This window comes from Erythrolamprus reginae, chromosome 2 (genome assembly GCF_031021105.1).
Source record: "Erythrolamprus reginae isolate rEryReg1 chromosome 2, rEryReg1.hap1, whole genome shotgun sequence".
Classification (NCBI taxonomy): Eukaryota; Metazoa; Chordata; class Lepidosauria; order Squamata; family Dipsadidae; genus Erythrolamprus; species Erythrolamprus reginae.
Window position 1 is genome coordinate 198,954,231 of NC_091951.1, and position 23,666 is coordinate 198,977,896.

The following is a 23,666-nucleotide window of genomic DNA, read 5'->3' on the forward strand; positions in this document are numbered from 1 at the left end:
TTCTGCCTCCAATCTTCTATGTTTCTATGAAAGCCCACCGCGCGTCGCGCCTTTCTGCCCGGTTCTTAAAAGCAATCAAAAAAGAGTGAATGCAAAAATATTCAATAATTATGGAATAAAACACGATCGTTTGTAAAGATTCGTTTAAAGAGGAGACTGATGGCAACCAAACCCCAGCAAAAACGAGATTTTGCGCGTCGCCACTTCATTCTCCCGAAATCTACCAAGTGGCCCTATTCGCATTAATGGGGGATTTGGGGAGGAGGGGGTCCAAAGCTCAAAGCTGTTGCCCCTCCAACCCTACCCCCCTTCCAGCTTCCCCCCCATTAGAAAGACCCTCGTTCTACCCGATAGGGAGCCCGGCCGGCGTCTCTCCCCGAAATTCAGCACCCGTCTCCGGGCATCTTCTACTTCGGAGCCCGCTGGGAATTCCGAAAGGTGCGCATTTGGTTCCTTCGTTGGTTGGGGTTGCAAGTCCGGGGAAATTTTCGTTCCCATGAAGAGGGGGGAGGATGCGGCGTCCCCCCACCCTCCCTGGCCGAAGCGGCATTTTAAGGAACCGCTTTGCGGAGGCAAGAAACTCGGGAAAGGGAGAAAAAGAACGGGCGGCGCATTCTTGTCCAAGGAATCCCGGGTCGGGCCGGCGAGCTTTTCGGCTTTCTTCCCCAGGGGAAAAGGGGTGTGTGTGTGTCCAGCCTCTAGCCAGCCCCCTTCCCAAGCTTCTTTTTATTCATAAGCTGAAGGGAGAGGCGGCAGCGAGGAAGCCGGCGGGGGAGGGGGCAGGCTAGAGGGTTGCCCTGCCCCCCCCCACTCACTTCTTTGCCGCTCCGCCTCGAGAAAGGGACCAAAAACCCCCACACCAAAACTCCGGCGCTTCCTTCGCTTCTTCTTCTCCGCCGCCACCAAACCCGGCAATCTGGACTGGACCATGGCCTCCCTGCCCGGGACCGTACCGAGGATGATGCCGGCAATCTGGAGGCCATGGTCCAGTCCAGATTGCCGGGTTCGGTGGCGGCGGGGGGGAGAGACGCCGGCCGGGCTCCCTATCGGGTAGAACAAGGGTCTTTCTAATGGGGAAGCTGGAAGGGGGTAGGGTTGGAGGGGCAACAGCTTTGAGCTTCGGACCCCCTCCCCCCCAAATCCCCCATTAATGCGAATAGGGCCACTTGGTAGATTTCGGGAGAATGAAGTGGCGACACGCAAAATCTCGTTTTTGCTGGGGTTTGGTTGCCATCAGTCTCCTCTTTAAACGAATCTTTACAAACGATCGTGTTTTATTCCATAATTATTGAATATTTTTGCATTCACTCTTTTTTGATTGCTTTTAAGAACCGGGCAGAAAGGCGCGACGCACGGTGGGCTTTTATAGAAACATAGAAGATTGGAGGCAGAAAAAGACCCCACCCTCCCCGAACCTCTCTTCCCTCCGGGGGAGGGGGCAGCGCCTGCACGGCTTTCCTTCAAAGCGGGGGAGGGAAGGAGCGCCCCGATTCAGCGGCTGGCACCGGGGCGCACACGCTGCCGCGGATTTCTCCTCTCCCTTTGCCACGGCTCGGCTCCTTTGGATTTTGTGCTACTTTGGGGGGGGACACACGGGAGGAAGGGAGGCTGCTAGGAAAGCGAAAAAAAGCGTGGTGGAGAGAGAGAAAATGAAAAACAACAACAATCCAGGGAACTTTCAGTCAGGCTGGGCATGTTAAGGGAGCCCGTCCGGAGCTCGCCTCGCCTTTCTCTGCGCTCCCCACCCCGCCCCGCCAGCCCCCTTCCCAAGCTTCTTTTTATTCATGAGCTGAAGGGAGAGGCGGCAGCGAGGAAGCCAGCGGGGGAGGGGGCAGGCTAGAAGGACCCCCCCTCCATTCCCTCCCTCCCTCCCCGTTTGCGCCTTCTCCTTCTTTTTTGCAAGGGCTCACCCCGAGAGATCGCGATCTCTCTCTCGCCTGGGGGGGGGGTCTCCCCCCGGTTTATCCCCGTCGCCCGGCTTCTTCTGGCGAAGTTGAGGTGGAGGGGCGCCTTCCTTCCCTCCCACCCCGCCCCTCCCTCTCCCAAAGCCCGGGGTGTGGGGGAAAGGAAAAATCAGGAAGAGGCCGACGTCTGCTTTCCACCCCCGGGTTGGGGGTTCGGGGGGGTGCTGGCAAGCCCCCCCAGGCCGGCTGCGACCTTTTAAAACAGGCACGCCGCTTCCCAGCTGAAGCCAAACGCGGAAGTTCGCCTTTGGGAAACCCCATCTTCGGCTCCTTGCTGCTGCTGCGCTACCGAGCAGATCAGCTGCTTGGCGGCAGAAGGAACCTTCCCGGGGTCTTCCCCGCCGCCCACACGCAAACCCCACCATCTGCGCATGCGCGGCCATGGGGGAAAAAGGGCGCGCATGCGCAGATGGTGTTTTTACTTCCGCAGCGCTACTTCGCGAAAACCCGCTCATTGCGAGGGGTCCTGGAACGGAACCCTCGCAATAATCGGGGGATCACTATAATGTCTTTATTTTCCTGAACCAGCAATAAAGATTTTCTCATACCTCTATTTCTATTTTAGAAGTTATTTGTTACCAAATTGGCAACAAAGTGCTGGATTGAATTATTTTTCACTGCAGGACCTGACACAAACAAACTCTGAACAGGTCAACAGGTCATGCCATGGAAGGATTTCATTCTTCCTGCCCATTTAGTTTGTGGAATCTATCATGCATTGCAAACTATAGTACTAAGATTTTGAAACACAGATTTCAATTACAGTACAGTATAGTTGTTTTCACATTTTGATTGTTTATGTGCTATCAGGTTGTTTTTGAGGACTAGTGACCATTTTTTCTTCTTGATGTTCTAACTTTAACTTGTTCTTGCAAATCTCCCAACACTCATTGCCACTGTCACTTAGCCCATCTAATTTACTGCTGTGTTTTTACATTTGGGGGTCATTTTATGTGAATAATTTTTAGTAATAATACATGGATTTTTTAAAATTAAATTTTAATCAAAAAATACATGAAAATTTTGCCTTTGCAGCAATTTAATGTAGTTTCAATTGGAATGAACTTGATTTTTTTAAGAAGTTGATTGTTTAAATTGTTTAATTAATAACAGTAATTCAAAATAATATATTATTAATTCTTAAGGTATAGTGTGTTAATTTTCATAATTCTTGCCATAATAACCAAATCATGTTGCAGCAAGAAGGTACTTTGGGGGAAGTTTGCTGTATTTACAGTTTATATAAGCAACAGAAAGACTAGTAAAATTTCATATTAACTACAAATGATTTTTTTTGTGTGTGGAAAGACTATGTAAAGTATTCAAAAGAGCTACTTTGTACTGTAAAGTACATTTGTGCAAATGAGGATGTCTGTTTGGAGCATTAAAGTAGCTGCATCTTTGGACATTGGAATCAGTTTTTTAAATAGATGTGCAAACTTTGAAAAGAACACTGTGCTAAAACTTTGATGACAAATATTTCATTTATTGTTAATGCACTTAGTGAAGAACCTGTTTCCAATAATTTGTGAAGCACTAATATCCAAATCAGTATTTCTCAACCTTGGCAACTTTAAGAAGTGAGATCTTTAACTCCCAGAATTCACCAGCTAGTATGTTAGTCCACAAATCTTACAGTTGCTAAGATTGAGAAACACTGATCTACAGCTTTTGCATCAATAAACATCAAGAAATACCAAAAATTCTATTAGACCATGTTCAAGACAGCAGAGGTAACAGAAATTTTATTACCAGCAAATGGTTTGTCACAAATTTAAGTGTGAAGCAAGACATCCAAGATGGTTTTTCTCAGTGCTAAAGCAAAGCTCCTGTTGTATCCATAGACCTATCATGGGGATGGGAATAGAGATGTAAAATTAGGAAATTATTTCTATAATATTTTAATCTATCTTTGTATAGATCAAGGGAAAATGAACTTCGGTGTTTGTTAAATCAAGATACAGTATACCTAAAACACTGCCACACTACCATTTCCTCAGAAGCAATTTGAAGATCTGGACTGCTCTTCTGCCAGCTTCACAGTGGATCAATAAAATAAATTGCTTTCACATAAATTATTTTACGTTACACTTTGGTCATGGTTCCTATGAGAGGAAGCTGCAAAGCCATCAGTGTCTTTCTTTTGAAAGAGCCACTAAAAATGGCAAACTCAAGAAACCAGGAAGTGAAGGAAAGCCAATGTTCCTGCCAACTGAGAAAGACTGTCCGCTATTTCCTCAGAGCTGCAGCATTTCAATGTTTTATTGAGGCTTTGATTATATTTACTGATTGGTTTTTAATGAGCTTTATATATTGCTCACCTCCCAGCAACTTTAATCAGTTCACAAGTAAAAAGTAAAACAAAAAATCATAATAAGAAAGAAGTAAAATATAACAAAAGGGATGAAAACAGAAATAACAACACAATCCTCCATCCACATAACCTAAATGGGCTTCAATTAGCCTGGCCAAAAGATTTGGCAAAGAACCAAATCTTTAGTGTTTTTCATAACACGCGCAGGATAGGGACCCTCCAGATCTCAAGGGAACCTCATTCCAGTGGCAGGCCCTACTTGAGGAATGATGCATTACAGTGAATCAATAGGAACTAATTATTGAAACTTTAAGAAACCAATGTTTCATCTTGTGCCCATGAACTCATATCTAGTGTGGCATAAGATCCCAATTTTTTCAATATTGGTACTTGAATGCAGGGGGGCCGGGCCGCCTTCCTTACATCTCTAAGTAGAAAGCAAGGACAATTAGGTTGGCAGCCTAAAAAAATTGTGATAAAGAGTTCATTCCTTTCTAATTTTGCTTAAAAGTCTTATTGTATTAATCATCTCCCTAATTTTAGAATACCAGATAGGTGGCTGCTCCCACCCTGCTTTATAGACCTTAACTGTTAAATAACAGCTTTAAAGAATGCATTAAAAGTATTTACGTTTCTTCCTGTGCAACAGTGTGGTGGATTACAAACTAATCTTCATTAATGCTGTCATCCTCCATCCCAAAGACCTCCAGCTCTTTTCTTAGCCTAAAGTAAATACTTGAAGTTAAACAATGTAAACAGGATCAAAATAGAAATAAATATAAAAGGGGGAAAAAGAGACAGAAAACTAGCGACCATATTTCAATTTTTAACAAAGTTTTTATAATTATAACTAAAACTTGCAGGAATAGGAATTCTGGTAGATGGTAGAGGTGGTTATCTTTGTTTTAGAATATTTCCATAATATATTGTTTCTGGTGACCAAAACTGGATGCAGTATTCCAGGTATGGCGTTACTAGGACTTTATAAAGTGGTATTAATACACGTGATTTTGATTCTATGCCTCTGTTTCCACAACCAAGGATTGTATTAACTTTTTGGCTAATAACTGATAATAATTGTGAGAGGGACATTGATATTCTAGTAAACGCCAATAGCTCTGAGAGGAACTTTGGAGTTCTAGTGGAACTAGAAGGCTTATATATGAGCCAGCAGTGTGCAACAGCAGCCAAAAAAAGCTAATACAATCCTTATTTGTATAAACAGAAACATAGCATCAAAATCACATGCAGTATTGGTACTACTTTATAAAGCCTTACTTAGTAAGGCCACACCTGGAATACTACATCCAGTTTTGGTCACCATACTCCAAAAACAGATATTGAGATTTTGGGGAAAGTGCACAAAAGAGAAAATAAGATGATTAGCCTGGAAAACTAAAACATGAAGAATGGTCGCAGGATTTAAGTTTAGCTAGTCTAGAGAAAATAAGGATTAGCAGTGTCATAGAAGTATTCCAGTATTTGAAAGGTTGCCACAAAGAGGAGGGGGTCAACTTATTCACCAAAGCACCTGTAGTTAGGACAATGGATGGAAACTAATCAAGGAGAAAAGCTACCTACAACTAAAGAAAAACTTCCTAATAGTGATAACAATTAACCAGTGGAAGAGCTTGCCTTCAAAAGTTGTGGGTACTGGAGATTTTGGAAAAGAGACTGGATAGTGATTTGTCTGAAAGGGTATAGGGCAGTGATGGTGAACCTTTTTGGTGCCGAGTGCCCAAAGCACACATGCGTGAAAGCACATGTGCATACAACCCCAAAATGCAATGTGAGTGTCACCATAAATGTGCCCTGCCCCCACCTTTGGCTTCCAGGCTGTTGCAGGCAAATTTCCAGGCCCAAAATGCACTGCGGGGGTGCCTCCCCACATCCCAGGTTGGTGAAGGCCCAAAACGGGTAGGAGCATGTACCACAAACCCCAAAAATGCAATGCGAGTGTTCCCCATGCATGCATCTTCGCGTGTGCATGTACATCCCCTGCATGTGTGGCAGAGTTCTGAAGATCAGCTCGCTGGTGGGAGCCATGCGTGCATGCACAGTAGAGCTGGTCTGGGGCAATGGCTGCTGTGCCCACAGAGAGGCCTCTACATGCCACCTGTGACATGTATGCCACATGTGCCATAGGTTTGCTATCACAGGTATAGGGTCTCCTGCTTAAGCAGGGGGTTGGACTAGAAGAACTCCAAGATCCCTTCCAGTTCTATTCTGATTGATTGAAATTAAATGTTGGTTTTTACTTGTATCCTAATAGATTTTAAATGTTTAATAATACATAAAATTCACATTGTAAATCTGCTTCAAATAGACAATGCACCATAATACGAGAAATTGCCTAGAAATTCTCATCTTTCAGAAATGAATCTGCAGAAGATTAATTGTATGTTTTTTTTATCCAAATGCATTTCCACTTTTTTGCTCACTTGTTGCATTTCTCTTGCAAATCAGAATTGTACTTTGAGGCTGTTTCAAGATAAAATTTTGCTTTTTTGTTTTCCTCTTGAAATAACTCTCTGGAAATGAAAAAGGTATGAATAAGAGTTCTTATATATCAAATCTATCAAGCTGTAAGTTGTTTTGTGGTGAGCAATTATTTGGCCCATTTATTTTTATTCCAACAATCTAAAATTACCAAAAACATATAATGAGACATACTAGAGTTTTTAATAGTCTCGTGTAATTTTGCTGAAGGCATGTATATTTATTTATTTATTTATTCAATTTTTATGCCGCCCTTCTCCTTAGACTCAGGGCGGCTTGCAACGTGTTAGCAATGGCACTTTTTAACAGAGCCAGCATATTGCCCCCACAATCTGGGCCCTCATTTTACCCACCTCGGAAGGATGGAAGGCTGAGTCAACCTTGAGCCGGTGATGAGATTTGAACCGCTGACCTACAGATCTACAGTCAGCTTCAGTGGCCTGTAGTACAGCACTCTACCTGCTGCGCCACCCCGGCTCTTAATTAATTAATTAATTAATTAATTAATTATACTTATTTATTCATTTATTTATATCTCATGTTTCTGAATTGTCCATCTCCCTCAAAGAAGGGCAATTAATTACTCTTTACTTATTTATACAAATAGCATTTTAACTTGCTATTGTAGTTCATTTTGAATGTTAAAAGGTAACTTCTTGGATATCCTTGGGAAGGAACAAACGTTCTTATCTGAGTTCTAAATATTATTATCCCAGAAGTGAACTCACAACTATACTCACAAAGTAGATGAAGCTGCCTGGCTTTTCAGAAACTTCCTCTCTTCACTAAATGCAACCTGGCTCAGCAAATCCAGTTCATCTTGAACATGAGCCAGTTTCTCTTGCATTAGTTTTTCTAATGGAATATTACAATATATAAGTCCTTTATGATACATCACATTTAAGCATCCTTACCTGCCTTGAAAACTGAAGGTACTTTCAAATTAGAAATTAATTGGAATGATTTTAGATTAGGTAATCTAAATTACCTAAATGTCCCAAATAGTGCATTCTCTTTCTCACCTTCAAGTAGTAACTGTTCCTTATTCCTTTTCATGTCAGCCATTGGTTTCTCCCTGGCCTGAAAAGTGGAAAGTGATGTGATGAAAAGAAACAAGATAATAACAAAAATATGCTGTAGATATGAGGAAGGATATCAACAGAAATAATCTTCCAACTTTAAACAAAATTTCCCAAATTTAAACAAATAATACAGCGGTACCTCTACTTAAGAACTTAATTCGTTCCATGACCAGGTTCTTGAGTTGAAAAGTTTATAAGTAGAAGCAATTTTTTCCCATAGGAATCAACGTAAAAGCAAATAATGTGTGCAAACCCATTAGGAAAGAAATAAAAGCTCAGAATTTGGGTGGGAGGAGGAGGAAGAAGAAGAGGAGGACAGTCCCTGCCAAAGGAAAAAGGTGAGGTGAGGAGAATCAAAAAAATCCAAAACTTTAAGGCTTAGAGAAAAAAAAGAGGTGCTTTGAGGCGGCAAGGAGGAGCATGCACCTCCCATACACCCGGCACAAGGCTGCCTCTCATAAACTGTGCCAGAGAGAGAAACCCAGGCAGGCGAGAGAGGGGAGCCTCCCACTCCTTTGACTGAAAGGTGGCTGCTGCTGCTGCTGCTGCTGCTACCTGTTTCCTCTTCCTTCCCATGCTGGAGGGCTCCCCTCCACTCTCGCTCGCTCGCTTTGTAGCCAGCACCTTTTCTTCAGTTGTGACTCCTCAGTTTGGCTAAAGCCAAATTGATCCGGCCAGGGCGAAGCGCCCCCTTTTGCCTTTCCGCACCCAGACACTCCGGGAGACAACCTCGCACCAGGTGTATGGGAGGCAGCGTGAGGGAATCACCACAGCAAAGTGGTTTATTCCCTCTTCAAGCACCCAGAGAAAGGAAAATACTCCATTTGCTCTGGGCCTCCTTAAGCGCCACCAAGAGAGCCAGTTTGGGGATATGGCAGGCCACCAAGTTACTACCAATTTGAACTGGGAGGAACACACCTGTGTCCAAAAGGCTCTTTGAGTGTTTAATGTTAAAGACCCCTGGTCTAGGACTACCTGTACTCCTAAATTGTATAGATCAGGGGTAGGCAAAGTTGGCTCTTCTATGACATGTGGATATCAACTCTCAGAATTCCTGAGCTAGCATGATTGGCTCAGGAATTCTGGGAATTGAAGTCCACAAGTCATAGAAGAGCCAACTTTACCTGCCCCTGGTATAGACATCGTGTTCTTGCCATTTTGAGTAAATGAGAACTACTTAAGTTTTCTTGATGTATAACAGGCAGTCTTTCTACCAATGCCTTAGACATAATAATTACTGTGCAGAAAGTTCCCTCCATATATCAATTGCTTTTTATTGTTTTCAACATGGCAGTTGCCTAGCCCTTTTCCACTTGGCATTTCATTTTAATCTCATTTATATGGCTGTGCTCCTAGGAGCTAAAATAGGAAGGTAAACTGAGAAAAGCACAACTTTGACTCATTAGAACACCCAAGAACCTAGAAGTCAGCAGTCAGTCTGTAAACAAATAATATGTTCCTCCCTGTTCCCAATACACCCACAGACTCTTGACAGTATTTCTTTGGAAAAGTAGCTGCTTCTTCTGGAAGGATTTTCCAATGTCTGTACATCAGTGGTGGGTTGCTCCTGGTTCGGATCAGTTTTTAGAACCAGTAGTGCCGGCGGGACGAGGCTTTGTCCACCTGCCCGGTATGCATCTGCGCATGTGCAAAGTGTTGCTTATGCACACGGATTTTACAACCCACCACTGCTGTATATGGTAATATCCACTCTTTCTATTGTATTTTCAGACCTCAGGATAAAACTGTAAAATATCTCTTTGTGGACAGGGCCAAATGTTTTTTACATAGTTTGATGTCAGTATTCCCAAAGGCAATTGGAATTCAAGATCTTTAACTTACAGTTTTGCCGCCTACATTTATTACAATATTAATGAGTATTGTAGAATATAATTTATGCTAGAGGTAGGAAAAACAGGCTCTTACATAAAGTTCCCAGAGATTCTTGTGCTTCTCCATCAACTCATCAAGTAACTGCTCAAATGCAAATCTGAAAGTAGGAAAAATAATAAACACAAGGCAGGAACAAGACAGAATAAACTATTGCGTTGTAAATAATTTCAGCTCCTTCCTGGCACTTCTAGGGAATGTCAACTGCAACAGAATCTAGCACATCAAGCCCTTGGAAGGACTTCCTTGCAGGGCTGGTCAAGGGGAGGCATTGTCTCAAATGCAGATTCTGAGCCTCAACTTTGGAAATACTGAGCCACTTTACCTATATATATTAGAAAAGATGAAGCAGATGCCAGTCTTAAAGGGCATTGCTATTGAGTGGGTGCTTGGTGTGGTCATGCCTATTACCATAATTGTGCAGTAGGTCAAGATGCTGCAAATAAAAGCATCAGCCAGGTTTGGAGCCATGGTGTCACAGTGGTTAGAGTACAGTACTGCAGCCTACTTTAGCTGACTGCCAGCACCTGCAATTCGGCAGTTCAAATCTCACCAGGCTCAAGGTTGACTGAGCCTTCAATCCTTCCGACTTGGGTAAAATGAGGAGCCAGATTGTTAGGAGCAATATACTGACTCTGTAAACCACTTATAGAAGGCTGTGAAGTACTGTAAAACAGTATATAAGTTTAAGTGTATTTCTATTGCTACTTTGATTAGCATTGGGTCCATTTGTATTCTAGGTCTGATAGTAATCTTTAGTCATCTCTTCCTGATATTGCTTACCGTAACTTAATGGAATTGCAGCCTCTGTGCAGGAGGGCTGGGCATAGCATTGCGAAGGCAGGGCATCATTATTTTCCTGATTCAAATCACCAAAGTGCTGATCCATGTTGAATCGCGAATATTGAAAATGATTTGTGCAGTTCAAAGTGTGCAAGACTAGTTTGGTTTTAGAGAGGATGCACAAGACACACAGGCCTACAGCATTCCTCCAAGTGTTTTTAAAAATACAGTCTACTTTTTCATATAACACCATTGTTATACAGCCATACTTGAAACACTGCTATAAGATTCATCTTTTCCCACATTCATTATTCAAAATTGGTTGTTCATATTCCAAAGAAAGAAAATAATGGAATATTAACTCTGCATATTTGTTTTCTGCACCTTGTAAATAAGTACAGGACTTCAGAATATTGGCATAGCATACAGCTTTCTATTGTGGCTAAGGCATACAGACTATTCTGTCTGTCTAAACTATTTTATAGCTATTTAAGTCAGAAGACTTACTTTTCTAGTAAGGAATTGAATATACTAAAGATGTTAAGTAAATTGGTAGTATTAAACCTATCTGCAAACAATTTTATTGAATGACCTAAATATTGTGACAAAATCAGAGATTTCTTGAGTCGCATTACTGTATTATTTAATCTTTCAATTAATGCAGTTTTATTCTTTTCAGAAAATGATTTGCTAAAGGAATGAAGGCAGTCTGAAATGTGATCTGATCTAAATGCAATAACGTTTTCAGTAATACATGAATAAAATGAAATCAGAAGATGCTAGCACACATATATTTATAGCAAAATTGCAAAGAACCAACCTCTGCTCGCTCTGCTTCCGTTTTTCCATCTGAATCTTGGCTGTGACTTCTTCAATTCTTTGCTTGCAGTCCAGGTTCAATTTCTGCTCCCTGGTAAATGAGAAGAAGCCAAGATACAGAATGGGCTAATTCTTAATTTTGTTATGAAAATCACTTTGCTCTTGGACCATGTATTCAACTATAACTCATTTTACTGAAAGCATATGCATTAGGATATAATAGAATGGAATGGAACAGAACAGAACAGGGAGTCAAACTCAAGGCCTGCGGGCTGCATCTGGCCTGCACGGTATTTAAATGTGGCCCTCGAGGCGACCCTGAAAACCACAAAGTGGTATCTCTGCCAGCAAAAGCGGAGCTTGGGAGGGCCAAATGTGGCCATCCCGAGCTCTGTTTTCACTGGCAGAGGGTTGCAGGAGGCAGTCTCAGCCAAAAACAGAGCTCAGGAGCCCATTTTTGCTGACAGAGCAGTAGAACTGCCACAGATGCCCTGGCATGAATGGTGTCAAGTTGGCCATGCCTATTCTGGCCATGCCCCATCCCAGACCCTGGAGATCAAGCATGCATCCCCCAATGAAATTGCATTTGACACCCCTGGAATGGAATAATGGAATGGAATAGAATAGAATATTCTTTATTGGCCAAGTATGATTGGACACACAAGAAATCTACATTGCTTATTTGATCCCTATGACAATCATTAAGTGTTGTACCACATGATTCTTGACAAATGTATATTTTTCTTTTATGTACACTGAGAGCATATGCACCAAGACCGATTCCTTATGTGCCAATAAACAATTCTATTCTATTCTATTCTAAATTTGTCTCTGTGCATAAGGTCTCAGTTAGCATTCAAGCAACAAATGATAATCATGATAAAATGCAATAATCAAAAATAATAATATATACTGACATCATTTTACACAGACAGACAGACAGATTTATTTATTTACTTATTCTTGGAGTAATTTGTTGTGTTTCTTTCTGTATTCTAGAGTATTGCTCAGTACTTTTCAATAGCTAAGTCCACAGATGGATCAGAAGCCCCACCTCACCTCTGCACTTCATCTTGTGTCTCTTTTGAATGCATTTGCATGACATTTTTGAGCTCTGCAAGAAAAGAAAATATTAACTCTCAGCAGTTCAGGTTATTCTGTTTCTGCATAATATTTCTGCCATGGTTTTATGTCCTGTATGTTCTCCAAAACCAAAGTAATGCCACTACTTTCAAGAAACAGAACATGTGCAATCATGCAATGCCACAACTTTCATTAGATAAAGCAACAAGGGACTGCAGAAAAGAGAATGTTCTATTTCTCCTCTGTATTAATTGGAAAGTTAGGTAAAGAAAAGAGAAGAAAGAAAAGACTCATCAAAAAGGATGTTGGGCTTGTGATGATCAGCTTGATTAAAATTTTGGTCCACTATGTACTTTACATGAAAGAGATTTAATTCCATCTGATGAAACTTCAAGAGGTAAATAAAAACTAAAGTGGGCAATATTGTCAAATACAGAAATTATTTAAATTACCTGGTGGAGAAAATACATTGAGATAATTTTCTCTCTGCACCACACATGAATTTTAAGTGTTGTTTTTTAAGATATACTTACAATGGTACCTTCATACTGAACTGTTTTGAAACTCATCAAATTGATACTCAACATATTTTGATGTGAAAAAGTGATAGTACTTTGAGGGGATTTGGGATGGTTTTAAGCTATGATATTTTAGGAGTTATGGTAGAGTTTTTATCTGCTACTCTTCTCAAAATTTGGAGAACCATTGCCTTTTGTCAGAGCAGCATAAAAACCTCTGATGTATGTAGCCTGTGGCCACACGTTCTCACTTTGCCTTAATTCACTGCCTATGGAATATGTCATCTTCATGTAACAAATGAGAATAGGTAGAGCTGGAAGAAGAAATGCTGACTTTTGTAGCTTTTTTAAAAAGGGTGGGTGGGTAATGTGGAGCTTTAGCACTGCCATTGTCTCAAATGAATTTGATTATTGTTTTTCTCTGTTTCTGTTGCAGTTCTGTAAACCACCCTGGAAACATATGCATTGAAGGATGGGATATAAATGTATATTCTAACAGCAACAATAAGAAACTATTAATACAAAACTTATATTTTTTTTCTAACATTAACAATTGAAACCTACACAAAGAATAGGTATACAAGTATTGAAAAGATAAATCTTAACTAAATTAATCTTAAATCCTGCAATTAAATTAATCTTTAAAATAATGCCAAAACATAAAGTATAATTTAAAACTGTATTTCTTACTGCAATGTATCTCTTGAAACTATACATAATATTGTAATAATATTAATACCGGTAGTGGATTGTCCTTGCAACAAATGCGAAATTTTAAGGAATATAGTGTGGACAAATTGCTAAAACCTATAATGTTAAAAACAATCAAGCTAGTATCTCAAAATTTTCCATTACCTTTTTTCTCATTCCATGTTTCTTCAAGGCTTGACTTCTCAGCATTCACTACAAGAGAATTTAGAATTTAGGCATTATTTTTATCATATTGCAGAAAATACAAATGGAAGAAACCTCAGATGTTGATGCTTATTGTTCTAAAACTGCATTATAAAAAATTATCCTCTGTTCCCAAGTGCTATACATTTACTACAGGTAAAGTGCCCTCAGTCTACAAGAATGAACAGAAAAACAATTCAAAATAATCTTATTGCATTGAGCTTTCATGCCTTTAAATGCTGGTTGCCCAGTTTGTGGCCCTTCCTCCCGTTTCTCAGTCATTCCTATGTACTGGTACATCTGATGTAATATCTTGGCTGTTGTTAAAATAGTTAAATTGACAGACCTGTACCTGCAGACCAACAGCACTGTAAATTATTCATAGTAACATAGTATAATATGGATGCTTGCTTAGTGATGTCCACCCATTATTGTTTAATATATATGAACCCATCCATTATGATTTCACTTATGTAGTAACCAACCATTATGATTTATTCAGCATAGTTTGGTTTAAAAACCTGCCTTAATATTAAAAGGTGACCATAGTAATAATATAATTTTAAACATGTATATTTAAAACAAAGTGTTCTTCAAAGTGGATTGCATTCTCTTAGTGGCATTTGGTTAATTGGTTTCAATCTGAACTATGAGAGAACAGATACTTACGCTTTTCCAGTTCTATCTGAAGTGTCTTACTGTGTTCATTTGCCTCAGAGATCTCTTCATTTAATATCTTCTTGGCTGAAAAAAAATGCACATAACAAATAAATTGAGAGAGTATATAATAAGTAGTGAAATTCACAACAAGGATTTTGCATTTGAGTAATAGTATAATATAATGTCAAAATATTCTGTAAGCCACCTTGAATCGCCATGTGCAAATAGGCAATAATATAGATTCCCTAAATAAAATAAAATAGACTTAAACCTTTGTAATATTACTCAGCTAAAATAAGTGCATCGGTAACAATTTTTATTAAGATTGTTGTCAAGGTTCCAGAAAATATCCGCAATAAAATAAAACTCTGAGGCTGGAAGTTCCTTAAAGATCCAATTTATTAGAGATGTCATGTTGGCACATCTGGGGAAATCCAAATCTGAAAATTTACAGGGTTTCTCCACCCAATTTCACAATTCTGCCCCACACTCACAAGTTCACCACATGATCCAACCAATCTTCACATTCAACTGGATATAATCTCCAGGCAGTCCCGAGCAGGTGTAGGCAAATGTCCTTAAGTAAAGAATGTTGCTATGACTAAGTTTCTACCGCTCCAAAAAAAAAACCCCTCCCAATTTCCCAGGCTAAAATCTATGCCAGTCACAAAGCAAAAAGAGAGAAATAGCTTTCGAAACTGATAATTATGCTACAGAAGAATCTTAATAAAAGATATTGTAGAGCTATTCTTTTTATTTTTAACAGACCACTGTTTGCAGATAGAAGAAAACTGAAATAGCAATGAGAAAATACTAGAGCATTAAATAAAAAGAGAAGACGTCCAATCTTATAAAATAGGAAGGGGGAAGTCAAGGCCAGATGTTTGCCCCTGGAGGCTAGATTAGTTGCATTGATAGTAACTTTTCAGGAGTTAGTTATAAGGCACCAGAATAGAAGCTTTAGTTCCTAACACCATGGAAAGTTTGTCTTTTCCCAGGGTCTTAGGTGACCTGTGAAAAGATCGTTTAACCCCCAAAGGGGTCCCGACCCCCAGGTTGAGAACCCGCATTAATTTCGGCTTCGGAGGGGGACACCCACAGGAGAAAATTACAGCAGCTAACGGCAGTCCACATTTTCCACTTCTACACCCCCCCACCACCACCACCAACCAATCCTTCAGGAATTGACAGAGTCACAAATCCTTTTGCTGGGGAAAGAGCAAAAAATTGATAAGGTTTAGGGGTGAATTGTGATACTTTGATATTGCAGTGATGGTGAACATTTTTTGGCTCGGGTACCAAAAGGGTGCGGTCACATGCAATACCATGTGCACTGCCCTCCCCTGCGCATGCACACAACCTCCACACTGCCCCCCGCACACACGCACAGGCCTGATGCCTCCAGACTTCCAGTTGGCCCGTTGGCCTGTTTCCCAGGTTTCAGAAGGGTACATCTCCACCCCATGTCCAGTCAGCGAAGCAGTAGAAGTGATGTGCCGGTGCCTGGAGGCTGTTGGAGTCTGGATGGGTGTCAACAAGCTCAAACTCAACCCTGACAAGACAGAGTGGCTGTGGGTTTTGCCTCCCAAGGACAATTCCATCTGTCCATCCATTACCCTAGGGGGGGGATTATTGCTCCCCTCGGAGAGGGTCCGCAACTGGGATGTCCTCCTCAATCTACAGCTAACATTGGAACATCAGCTTTCAGCTGTGGCAAGGAGGGCGTTTGCACATGTTCGCTGGTGCACCAGTTGCGGCCCTATTTGGACAGGGAGTCATTGCTCACAGTCGCTCAGGTGCTCATCACCTCGAGGTTCGACTACTGCAACGCTCTCTACATGGGACTACCTTTGAAAAGCGTTTGGAAACTTCAGAAATATTTGTTTACATTGTCACACTGTTTTATTATTGTTGTGAGCCGCCCCGAGTCTTCAGAGAGGGGCGGCATACAAATCTAATAAATTATTATTATTATTATTATTATTATTATTATTATTATTATTATTATTATTATTCCTAAAGGCTGGGGAGAGTGAAAACAGCCAAAAATAATACTGAAAATGAACTGGCTAACGCGCACATGTGTATTGGAGCTGACATAGGCAAAGCCTTGTGTGCCCTCAGATATGGTTCCAAGCGCCACGGTTCACCATCATTGTGATATTGTGTTATGTAAATTTTATTTTATTTTAATTTTATATTTAGCATAGAAATGTTTTGTTTTAGAGCTGTTGTGAGCTACCAAGAGTCTCAAAATATCATAACATATTTAAATCAAATGAATGATCTCTTCAAATGAGGTAAAATATTTCTATTGCTCAATTTATGTTCATCCAATTAAGTTTATCAAAAAAGTATATTAATGTAATCCTTGACTTTTGCCAGCCAACCACAGAAACCAGCCCTTTATTTTACATTTGAATCTCTTACCTTGCTGCAATTTATTAATTCTTTTTATTAGCTCTTCTATTTTTGGCTCTAGATTTCCCACTATCAAGGAAAGAAAAAAGGAGAAAGTTTCATCTGGGTTCTTTATTATATCTTAAAACTTTATATAAATTCGCCATAACCACTTTCCTGTACATTGTTGCATATATTTCCTTCCACTGCAACTGGCAGCTTCAGAGGACAAATAGGATACGGTAATTTAAAATAATTAACTGTCAAATTATATCGATAGTTTAAATTATCCTGGTTGGAACTTATTTTTTAATGAAAACTAGATGTTTAATCATGATTCCCCTAAAATCAGTATCCCTTCTTCTATTATATTTTTCTTGCCACCCAGTAAGAACTTCCTGGCCTTCCCTCATCATGCAAATTTTTGTTTAAATCAAATACACACCATAGCCCTCTAAAATGAATAGATCAAGGAGCCACAGAATCTGGCCAGTGTTTGTCACCAAAGCAATATTACAATCACAATACTATATACATAACAATTACATTTTGTAGATTCCCCTAGATCAGTGATGGCGAATCTATGACACAGGTGCCACCGATGACAGAGCCATATCTGAGGGCACGTGAGGCGCTGCCCTATCAGTTCCAGAGTGCTAGTCAGCTGATTTATGAACTTCTTTTCGGCCTTCTTTTTAACCATGTGGGGGGAATGCGGAAGGTTGTACGCATGCGTGGGGGCAGTGTGGGGATTGTGCACATACATGGGGATAGGACATTGCATTATGGGTGTTAGCACACATGTGCATGCTATCGCTTTTGCGCACACCCTTTTGGCACCCGAGCCAAAAAAGTTCGCCATCATTGCCCTAGATTATGTGATATTGTATTTTGTTGTGCTCCCCCCCGCCCCCAAGGGAGCATGAAATTAACTAGTTCTATTGTACAGACATAATGTTGCAACATGCAGTGTACCTGGATAGAAACGGTTACACATTTGAAGCTACTTTACTTTATTCATTTGTAGTCAACAATTAGCAAATTCATTTCCTGCAAATATATCTCAGAAATTTCAGCCTTTTTGTCCAACTTTATCTTCTAATCAGAACAACTTTTTTCATAATACGAGGGGAAAGAATTCCAATGTCTAAATTCCCAGCTGTTTTCAATATGGCAAATAATGTCTTGTCCTCCAGATTTTAATAACTCATCAGCCATAGCTCAAATGTGAAATGTCATAGATTCTCTAGAGGGCTACCCATTTTAATCATTGAATAGGTACACATTACTGTCATGTGCACACTCTAAAATTTTACTAAGATGTCCCATTTTAACTGTTGGCCCTAGTTTCAAAATACCGTTTTGCATTTGTTTCACAAGAGACAGTATCTCTTCCATTTTTGATGAAAAGTTCCAGGAACCTGGACAAAGAAGAACAAACAGAATTATTTAAATGTTGTCATAATCCATACAAGCTAGATATCATCATTCACTCAAGTGTATACAGTAGTCCCTCACCTATCACTGGTGTTACGTTCCAGACCCGGCCGCGATAGGTGAAATCCGCGATGGGGAATTTATCGACTGATAGTACTTATTTAAGTATTTATATTGTAATTGTTTGGTAAGTTTTCATTGTTTTAAGTGTTTATAAACCCTTCCCACACAGTATTTATTTTAGATACAGTATTTAAATACAGTATTTACAATTTTAGATATATATTTTTTTAAAAACCTGCCGATCGAGTTCGGCGGGCTGTTTAAATCTGTCGATCGACTTCCTCAGAAACGCGCGAACCAGCGAAGATCCACGAATGATTTTTCTCATTAATATTTCTTGAAAACCCGCGATGAAGTGAAGCCGCAGTAGGTGAAGCGCGGTATAGCGAGGGACTACTGTACAGTATTCTGTATTAATCCAGATCAAGATGGGTTCAAACTTACCTCGCTGCCAATTCACTCCCTCCTGCGTCACATGGGCACGCGCTTGCTTTGCACACTCACGCATGCACAGTAACAAAAAATCCTAAATAAATAAAAGCCCCCAAAAGATGGTGACCACAGACACAGTGCTGGAACTCAGCTTCTGCACATGCTCAGAAGGATTTTTTTTAAAAAAATGCAAAAAAATAAAAACAATATGGCAGCATCCACGGATTGGCACCAACCAATCCGGTTTGGTGATGTCCTCATGGTGTCACCAGCGGGTTGCTACCAGTTTGGACGAACTGGTCCGAACTGGAAGGAACCCACCCCTGACCCAGATGGTGTATATCAAAATCTGAAGAGCATGTAGACCTTTTGCCTGTATGGAAGATTCTTTTCTCTTAACTGAAAGAGTCCTCCTGTGAAATGGAATTTGCAATATTCTTCCTGCATATGTTACAAAATCAAAATTATAATACTTTCCACACAGAAAAGATAATAGCAATTGTTCTGCCTGACTGGCTCAGGCAATGCGTAACAGTCCAAGGAAAAGAAATCAAACACATACGTGCTCTGCTAATCAGCAAACTTGTATTAAATAAACAAAAAAGGTTACTCAAAACAGTTCGTAGTGTCCGAAAACAATGCAAGTCTTACTTCAGCCGCATACAAAAACACAGGAAAAACAAACAAAGACAACCTGGAATGAGCAAAGACGTTTCAGGAGTCCTTTTGAATCTTTGGAGCAAACAGCAAGTCCCAGAGTTTTCACCTCCCACTTGTCTGAAAAAGCTGGGTTGAAAACTCCAACGGCACGGAACAGAAACTTCAGAGCAGGAACCACAAAATAACACAGATAAACAGCCACAGTTTGCCTTGGCCTTTGTTCCCTTTTATCTCTTTAGCCCTCATTAAGGGAACCACACCCAGCCCTCAGTATAAGAACCACACCCAGCCCAGGTGCTCCTATAATGACTTGTAATACTCCTTAAAGCGATCCCTTCTTTGCATAGCTCTTCGGCTACGCAGATCAATATATTGATCTGCAGAAGAACCCAGGGACGAAAGACTGTCTGAGAGACTGCATGCCAAATCCCCTGAGCTGTCTGCTGAATCCTGCGTCCCAGTGGCCTCGTCCTCCTTGCTGTCTGCCACGTCTTCCTGGCTGTCTGCCACATCTTCCTGGCTGTCAGCCAGGCTTTCACATTCACTTTGTGCCGCGTCTCTCCCATCTGTGGGAGCAACGGCTGGCTCAGGCCCAAACACAACAGCAATTAACTGGTGCACAGAACAGAATAGCACTTTAAGTGTGATTAGGCACACAAATAATTTATCTCATAGGTAAATTTTAGACAGCATTCCAAAAGAGCAAATATTCATAGTTAATTTTCTTCAGGGAAGCGAAACCAAGCTTTGCTGTCTATAATTTCTCTGTGTAGGGTAAAAGACGAGACGCAGGGAACATCAAATTCAAGTCTACCCAGCCACAGAAACTTACTGGGTGACACTCAGCCTAATATGTTTCTAGTTTTGTGTGTGCAGATATAGAGGAAGAGGGAGCATTAGGTATGCCACCTTGAATCCCTAAAGATATAAATCTAACTAATCAAAAAATATATCATCCTGTCATAATATAATGCTGGATCACACTTATTTTTCTTGGTTTTAGTACATAATATTTTGGAAGGCTAAACTGAAGTTCAGCAGGAAATTCTAAATCTCAAAAGTTACACATTCACACCTGGCAAGGGAAAAACGAACCAATCTAGCAGCTACTTTTTTCATTTCCCTATTTAATCATCATTTCTCTTCCCTTTCGATTGAGCAGCTAAGGAAAAAGAAAAACCACAGCTCATCTGCCAAATGTTTCTCACAAACGGTAAACCACAACTTTGAAAAAAAATGGGAGGCGAGCTGGTTGAGAAGAGGGGGAAATGTGATAAAGTGGATGAGAACCGGGTGGAAACCTCACTGTACAGAATTTTACCACATCTTGTAAGGAGCCCTCCTACGCCTTGCTGCTCTTAGAAATAAATAAAAACCGCTTTCAGTGTTTGGCTCCAAGCCAGGAAAAAGAAAGCCAAATGACACTTGTGAAGAATATTATTTTTTCTTTATTAAAAGAGCCCCAACATAGCAAGTAAGTATGGTTGGACAATGGCTGCACAGGAACACTCCCAGATAACCCACTGTATTTATTACCTTTTATCTTTTTAACCTGTAGTTTGGAGTTTGGAACAAATTTCCAGCAGACGTGGTTAGTAAATCCACAGTAACTGAATTTAAACATGCCTGGGATAAACATATACCGTATCCATTGTAAGATAAAATACAGGAAATAGTATAAGGGCAGACTAGATGGACCATGAGGTCTTTTTCTGCCGCCAGTCTTCTATGTTTCTATGTTTCTAGTTGGCACATCCTTACTTGGAAATGTGATCTACTTCCTAGCTGATGTACCTGCTTCTTTCTCTTATGTTATGGTGAATTTGTATGTTTTATGTTCAGCATTTTAATAAAGGAGATATTTGCATTTTAACATGGCATCCATGCCACTTTTTGAAGTTTAGCAAATTATATTTTTCCTTTGAACCAAAGCCATTTATTAACAAAGATAAAACATTATTCTTAATATTTTATACTTGTTAATAATTAAATAATAAGTAAATATTTATTGTTTCAAATAATAAAAAGTTTTATCAAATAATAAAACATTAGGAAGTATTAATCGTATAATTATATAATCCTTACAGCATTGAAATCTCCCCTGAAATACGTAAATGCATCATGATTTATAATGGTACAAATAAAGGGAGGAAATGAGTCAAAAAAGAAATTTACAGGCCATGATCCTCCCACCTTTCTCAAATGGGGTTTCTACTCTTTTTGGGGATTTTTTTTAAATAATAATTTTTATTGAGATATTTCCCTTGAGAAAAAGAAGAATAAGCAATATATAAAAGAAGAAAGGAAGAGTGGGGCAAAATATAGGAAACAATACACTTAAAAATAAATAATAATTGGCTTCTAACATTTGTTACCTCAGTTACAGTCAATATGATTGTCCCTCTCAAACACTCCTTCTGTTCTACCAATGGGCATTACTTCTGCTAAATATTCTGAAAATTACTGATATGGTGATTTACAATATTACAATAAAAAGGAAAAATGGGGGAGGGGGGTTCGGTGTGATCCTCCCACCTTGTTCAAATGGGTTTCCTACTCATGTTGTAAAAATGGGGTTACTTTTGCTAGATAACCTGACACTGCTGCCTCCCCTCTGATGGCTCTGGATTCTTCCCCCCTCTGGCGGTCCCCATCTTTGTCCCCATCTCCTTCTTACCTGGGCCCTCCATATTCTTCCCCCAGGATGCAGGATGGTCCTTCCCCCTTCGCACCTCTTCTCAACTGACACTAAACAGAAAAAAAATAAGAAGGCAACTGCTCTGCTGCTTGGAGACCAATTCAGCTGCAGGCTGAGGAGAGAAGACTAGGCCTTTGTTTATCCTGCCCTTGCGTGCAAAATCAGCATGTGCCTACCAAGGAGTTACCATTGTGTGAATCTTAATGTGTGCGTGTGGGGCGGGGGGGGCGTGTTTCCACATTAGATTTTTCAATTAAATTTTCCAATACAATAAAAGTATTGAAAGTGAAAGAAAAATATATAAAAGAAAAAAAAGATAGAAAGAAAACAGATAAACCAATAAAGCCCTACATGGCATCGTACCAGAATATCTCCGGGACCACCTTCTGCCGCACGAATCCCAGCGACCAGTTAGGTCCCACAGAGTTGGCCTTCTTCGGGTCCCGTCAACTAAACAATGTCATTTGGCGGTACCCAGGGGAAGAGCCTTCTCTGTGATGGCCCCAACCCTCTGGAACCAACTCCCCCCAGAGATCAGAATTGCCCCCACCCTCCTCACCTTTCGCAAGCTCCTTAAAACCCACCTCTGTCGTCAGGCATGGGGGAACTGAGATATGCCCTTCCCCCTAGGCCTATACAATTTATGCATGGTATGTTTGTGTGTATGTTTGGTTTTTTAAAATTATTTTAAATATTAGATTTGTTATATGTTGTTTCACTATTGTTGTTAGCCGCCCCAAGTCTGTGTAGAGGGGCGGCATACAAATCTAGTAAATAAATAAATAAAGCAAGCATAGAATTATGGCTTCCACCCTTCTTTCCCTTGAGTTATTTTAATTTTTTCCTTCCTCTCCAACCCTTTTAAACCTGGTCTAGATCTCTAAATCATCAATTCAGTCAAGATGATTAAGAGGTCTAGGGGTTTTAAAATGACCAAAAAATTCATATTTATTTGTTTGTTTGCTTATTTATTATTTATTTATTAAATTTGTTTGCCACCCAACTCCCAAAGGACTGTTTTTTTAAAAGTGTTCATTCTTTTTTGTGCTGACCAATTGTGTGTGTGTGGGGGGGGGGGGGTTCTGTGGCCAGCACAGGGGAGGGGGGGGGGAATTCTAGCAGGAAAATGGTAGAGACCGTGTCATGCTGTTACTAATGCTGTGAGGAAGCGAATTTGGGCACATGATACAACCGACAGAAGCTGGCTGCTACTCCAATCTTTTGTAAAGAGCAAGCAGGAATGCAAATATTCAGACACCAACCAATATCTCCAATATTTTATTAGGCTCCTTCAAGTGCAGCTGTTGACATAACTTTATTATTTTATTTACAAGAAGAGCTCCGTTCTTTGTTCCAAGACCTCAGAGATTCTGCCAAAGAGAAATACTCTGGTGGGGCTAAGGACAATTTGCTTACAACACTCCATCAAGTTTTCTATAATGTACAAAAGCAGCAAAAAAAGGGGAAATA

At 40.3% G+C, this 23,666-nt stretch overlaps 1 protein-coding gene across 1 annotated transcript; it reads right to left on the minus strand.

Annotated features, from left to right (window-relative positions):
* Window positions 1–3,720: 3,720 nt before the first annotated feature.
* LOC139158763 (synaptonemal complex central element protein 1-like) lies at window positions 3,721–22,217 on the minus strand. Its single transcript, XM_070736097.1, has 13 exons — window positions 22,176–22,217; window positions 18,265–18,327; window positions 16,937–16,996; window positions 14,516–14,590; window positions 13,808–13,855; window positions 12,411–12,465; window positions 11,353–11,442; window positions 9,786–9,849; window positions 7,800–7,857; window positions 7,518–7,632; window positions 6,720–6,809; window positions 4,909–5,001; window positions 3,721–3,810 (listed from the first exon to the last, which is right to left on the minus strand). The coding sequence occupies exons 1-12, from the start codon at window positions 22,186–22,188 to the stop codon at window positions 4,944–4,946; spliced, it is 789 nt and encodes a 262-aa protein (XP_070592198.1). The 5' UTR covers window positions 22,189–22,217; the 3' UTR covers window positions 3,721–3,810; window positions 4,909–4,943.
* Window positions 22,218–23,666: the final 1,449 nt, after the last annotated feature.